Source organism: Octopus bimaculoides, chromosome 12 (genome assembly GCF_001194135.2).
Source record: "Octopus bimaculoides isolate UCB-OBI-ISO-001 chromosome 12, ASM119413v2, whole genome shotgun sequence".
In the NCBI taxonomy this organism is placed as follows: domain Eukaryota; kingdom Metazoa; phylum Mollusca; class Cephalopoda; order Octopoda; family Octopodidae; genus Octopus; species Octopus bimaculoides.
This window is the reverse complement of record NC_068992.1, coordinates 11,156,536-11,162,397: the sequence shown is the minus strand read 5'-3', so window position 1 is coordinate 11,162,397 and position 5,862 is coordinate 11,156,536. Positions and strand designations below refer to the sequence as shown.

Below are 5,862 nucleotides of genomic sequence, written 5' to 3'. Positions count from 1 at the left end.
CTGTGAGGCACGAACTGAAAGCCGGGACGAAGTAAGTTCCCGTGTTTGCTCGGCGATAGCCAAAGAAGAAAAGGATTAGTGACCGGAAGCATGTGACCAGGCATGGGTAAGGAAGAGAGAGAGTGGTAGAGGGAGAAACAAGGGGAGGAAGTAGAAGAATAGGTGAGCAACGAGAGGAAGAGAGAAATATAGTAGTGACAGAAGGAAGAACGAGAGGGGAAAGAGAGAGGTATAGTAGTAACAGAAGGAAGAACGAGAGGGGTAAAGAGAGATATGTAGTAGTAACAGAGGAAGAACGAGAGTGGTAAAAAGTGATAGAGAAAGAGATAGAGTCGCGTCAGAAAATATAAAGTGGAAAAAACTACTTACAACAGGGATGACGCAGGCGTTCGATCATGTAAAACAAATAATAAATGAGTATATGCATATATACGTCCAGGTATGTGCATACCTACGTCTACCTGTATATATAGGTGCATATCTAGGTATAGGACATTGCAAACAAAACGTATATACACATATATATTATTATTATCATATTATTATTATTATTATTATTATTATTATTATTATTGTTGTTGTTGTTGTTGTTGTTGTTGTTATTAAGGCTGCAAGCTAGCAGAATTGTTAGCACACTAAGCAAAATGCTTAGTGGCATTTCATCTGTCTTTACATTCTGAGTTCAAATTCTGCCAAGGTTGACTTTGCCTTTCATCCTTTCAGGGTTGATAAAATAAGTACCAGTTGAATACTGGGGTCGATGTAATCAACCAGCCCCTCCTCCAAAATGTCAGACCATGTGCCTATAGTAGAAAAGATTGACATTATTATTAATATTATCATTATTATTATTATTATTATTATTATTATTATTATTATTATTATTGAGTGAGAGAGCAGTGAATGCCATTAAAGTGACACTGGAGTAAAATATACAAAGCCCAGTATACCCATCATGACTACCCATCTAGTAAGGGTACACCAGGCACATGCATGACAACCATGTGTGCGACATAGTGATCTCATATCAAGATAAACAGTACATGACATCGCAGGTGGGGCCCAGTTAGAATTTTCTTCAGATCAAGTAGCCCATCTTGCTCAAACGGTCCCTGACTAAGGGTTGTTTAAGGATGTTGAATGAAACACCCATGTTTCCAAAGGTGAATTATCCAAATCCCCAAAGAATTCCTCTCAACACATGACTATGATGCTCTGCCACTACTTCTGCTCATGATCAGAGATGCACATATCGTCAGCCTATGGAAAATTTGCCTCAACCAATTCCATTTGACCTATGCATGGAAAAGTAAATATTTAAAAGCAATGATGGTGACTATGATGGTGATGGCAGCAGTGGTAGCAGCAGTCATGGCAATGATGGTTACTACAATACCAATGATGGCAGCAATGAGGTACCTGAATATTGGAAGAAATCTTAGCAAATCCTATGTTTTCATTTATAGAACAAATTCATTTTCTAGATTCTTGTTAAAAATCATATTGCCTTTTTTCTTTCCAAGGGTCTTTCACTTAAATTTTTCCTGATTCCACCTGGATTTGAGTACATTTGATATGCATATTCATGTGTGTGTGTACGTGTGTGTGTGTGTGTGTGTGTGTGTGTGTGTGTGTTTTCACAGTGACAGTTTTTAAGTCTGTCAAATGATATTCTAACTTATTTTCTGTTAGTATATTAACATATAAAAATTCCAAATGTTATTCATTGCAGATTCTTCTTCCCCAAACGCTGGTTCTTCAGGTATGCCTTTGTGTGCAAAGATTGTATTAGTTTAGCCAAACAATCACTACTAACTTTGTTAATAACTAATTTACAAAGCTCTTAACCAACACTTTTTAAAAAATTTCTCTAATGCCATGAAGTTATTTAATTGTTAACATTACGAAGTTCAGTAGCAACTGCACCTCTATTAATCAGCACATATCTTCATGCATATAAATGATGTTACCTTTTCAAATTAGGGTAATAATTGCACAAAGATGTTTATTGGATAATAGAAAAAAAAAAGATAATATAATTCTGCATGCAGTTCAGTATTTTTGTTTGCTTTTATCTAACTTAGTTGAAGTTTAATAAGAAATAACAACAACAACAGCAATATTAATGATAATAACGATTATCAATTTTATAATAATAATAATACTAATAATAATAATAATAATAATAATAATAATAACAACAATATTAATGATAACAATTATCAATTTTATAATGATAATAATAATAATAATAATAATAACAACAACAACAATAATAGACTAAAACAAACATATGATATAGCATAGTATTATTTGATTAAAACAACCCCCTTTTGCATTCGTTTCACGATTTTTCTTTTAGTCTTGTGAATACAGTTTTTCAATATTTTAGTTGAATTGAAGAATCATTTAAATTTCTGTTAGATTTCCCCTCTATTCAATACTTAAGAGTGAAAACATTAACTGATAGCATACAACAAACTAAGTTACTTTCGTTCTCTCCTTAAAACAAGATTTATACATTGACTGACTACAATAATAAAAACAAAATCAAAATAAAATAAAATAAAAACAAACAAAAGAACTCTGATAATAAACTAATGTAATTTAATGGCAATTTATGCATTTTCTAATCAGTAAAAAAAAAAAGAAATAATAATAAAAATTTTTAAAAAAACGTTTTTATACAAACGGCAATCAACATAGTGTGGGGCGGTGTCATAGCCATCAAATCAATAATTTTATTTATTTTTGCATTATTTCTTGTTAAAATAAATGCACTCTTGTAATACAAAGTCTCTTTCCACTCTGGTGAGAAACTATAGTTGAGAACGATGCTCCATTCATTTGCTAGACTTGCCTTTGAAGAGAAAACTTGTTACTTGATCATAATCATTGTGTTCTTAGATAAAACTACAAGAGGGAGATTTCTGTCAGTTTATTTTATTGTCTCTGAACATTTCAATACGAGAATGGTAGCAGTTGAGTTTGAATAACAATTGAAAAAACGCAATATTGATTTTCTTTTTACTCAGAATGAAACCATTTTTTCATGGGAAGTGGTGTGGTGGTGGTGTTAGTGGTGGGGATAGAGTTGGCATCTGTATTTGTACCAGTATATTACTGGTACATATGAACAACAGATAAAACCAAATATATTGCAAATTGGCAGCGTCATTAAGGCATAGGACAAAATGTCTTACAGGATTTGATACTCTTCTCTGTACTCTGAGTTCAAATTTCATGAAGGTTAATTTTTCTTTTTAACTCTCTCAGACCCAGGCCCCCTGAATCTAACTTCACCCTCAACCTGGGCTCCTGGGCAAAATAAATATGTTATTGCATACACAGTTTAAAAGTAACAATTGCAGGCAAAATAATGGACAAAATCACAAAAAAAAAAGAAAGATTCCTGAGAATAACGAAAATAGGCCTATCACTCAACTTCTGTATTTGCCCATTGCAGGCAAACTAATGGATATAATCACAAAACAAATTTAGAATAACAATAATAGACCTATCAGTCAACAATTGTATTTGTTCACCCAAATCACTGCTTTCCTCATCACTTTCACCATTTTGATTGTCTGAATCACTATCATTGTCTGCATAAGGATAAACTGTTCATCCATGAACAAATATCCTCAATTATTTCCTCGACTGTAGAAAGTCTATGCTTTGCTTGTTTAGCAAATGAAGTGCTTGGTTCATCACATGCTCGTTTCAGTGGAAAATCCGTTTGTTTTTTCATTAAAAAAAAAAAAAGGTAAACAACAGCTTTGATGGGGGACACCATTAAAAGTGGGTTGTAAACACTCTTGGCTACAAAGTTACAACGTGATCAGTTGTCTAAATTTAGTATTTTGTTGTATTTTTATACATGAATTGCTCATAACCATTTTAGTGGGAATGTGACAGAGATGACACTTTGGCTATTTGGGAATACAGCATGATAGGGTCAATGAATCAAAACAGTTGATTGGCAGAGTTCTTAGAGCACTGAACTTCTTTGCTCTATGCCACATTACACATAGCTACCGACTCCAACTCAAGAGCTTGATATGTCATTCATTGGCGTTTTCATGCAGGATGTTTATATGAGACACTACTCATGTGGATGGCCATTGGTTCACAATGAACTCGTTCATCCGTTGACAACTCTTGCAATGTATCCACAACACCCTCCTCATCTGGGCAAGCCAAGTGGGGAAACTGACCATCTGACCACCTGACCACAAAATCAGGTCGTGCTGGGTTTCATGGTACCTGTTGCAGGATTTTCCTGACCTGATTTGGAGGGCATCAAATAGAATGCCTTGTGCTATTTGTTCCAGCTTTTTGCATTCTGAGTACTTGGGTGAAAATTCCTTAATGCATTGCCGGATTTAACACCAACACATCCTGGTCCTCTGGAACCTGAAGTAGAGTTCATATTGTTGCAGGATTTTAGTTAGAATATAGCTGTCACTTTTTCTCCAACCAAATACAGATACCATGAAGAAAATAAAGAAGCACAACTCATTCTATCTGACTAAATGCTTCACAAAAATGCTGGCTGTATTTCAACTCAGAAGGACTTGAGAAATGCTTAAGGACATGATACAGAACTGATAAAAAAAAACAAAAACAAGAATTCTGCACTCTTTGCACCAGGCATTCTTATTTATTTTTGATGAAGAAGTTCTGAAATTTTACAATGTTAAACAATTAAATATTTTACATTAGATATCTTGTAGAATAGAATGTATTTGTTTGTTTGTTTCTCACAATGTTTTCTTTTCCTCCCTTTTTTTCATCAATCTACTCCTATCTCTGTCTCTGTCTATCTGCCTGTTTGTCTCTCTCCCCCTATCTATCTATCTATCTATCTTCCTCTCTCAATCAGTCAATCAACTTTTTATCTTCCAATCAAGTTATCTATATATTCTGTCTGCATACAAGTACATTCACACACACACACGCACACACACACACACACACACACACACACACACACACACACACACACACACACACACACATCCTTTTCTCTCTCTTACACTTTCTCTACATTCATGCATATTTTAACTGCTATAATTGATTGCCTGTTCCAAGATAAGTTTCCAACTAGTATTAATGAACATAGAAAAAGTACATTTTGAATTTTAGGGAATCTGCACGTGTTCCCATTTGCCACAGTTTCCATTTACTATGACAGTCTCTTATTTTTTTAAGAACTATTTTATTTAAATTCTTTTTTTTTCCTTCTTAGAAGATTAATATTATAACAAATATACATAAAATAAATAAAAGTAATGAAAAAACACACTAAGTCTACATCCATTTGACTGATAAGCATAGATGGATGAGATGTCAAATTAATTAAAACTATCCTTCCTACAGCTATAATCTACAACAGCAAACATGAACACTGGAGGAAGTTAATGGAAAATTAAAATGATTACAATTAATCACAGCCTTAGTAAAACAAAAACAACAAAAACTGATGGTTTTTCTTTACTAAAACTGTCATTGTTTATCATCCATAAGATAAGGATTAGAGTTTGCATGTAGCTATGTGAGTGCATGCAAACACACACACACACACACACATACACACGCATATATAAGCAGTTTGAATTGGCTCCATGCGACTTACTGTTTTGTAGACTTCATGCAGAAACCCAGCTCATTTGGGCTCAGATTAAGGATAATCTGAGCCATCGTTAATCTGAGCCTGAACAGGCTTCTGTATGAAGCCTAGAAAATGTTAAGTTACATAAATCCAAATCAAACTGTTTTAAAAAATAATACATGTAACTTCTATTAAATGTGTTGAGTGCCTTTTTCTTTAATTTGTCCTCTCTCTCTCTCTCTATATAT

General features: G+C 33.7%; 1 protein-coding gene across 3 annotated transcripts in view; it reads left to right on the top strand.

Moving 5' to 3' along the window:
- Positions 1-5,862, top strand: part of LOC106872298 (zwei Ig domain protein zig-8) — a 569,829-nt gene that overhangs the window by 443,568 nt on the left and 120,399 nt on the right. For 2 of the 3 annotated variants that reach the window (XM_052972105.1, XM_052972103.1), the window contains exon 5: positions 1,733-1,762. The exons of the other annotated variant lie outside the window; for it this stretch is intronic. In XM_052972105.1, coding sequence (XP_052828065.1) covers positions 1,733-1,762 — 30 coding nt within the window. The remainder of the gene's footprint in view (positions 1-1,732; positions 1,763-5,862) is intronic. 3 annotated transcript variants of the gene reach the window in all.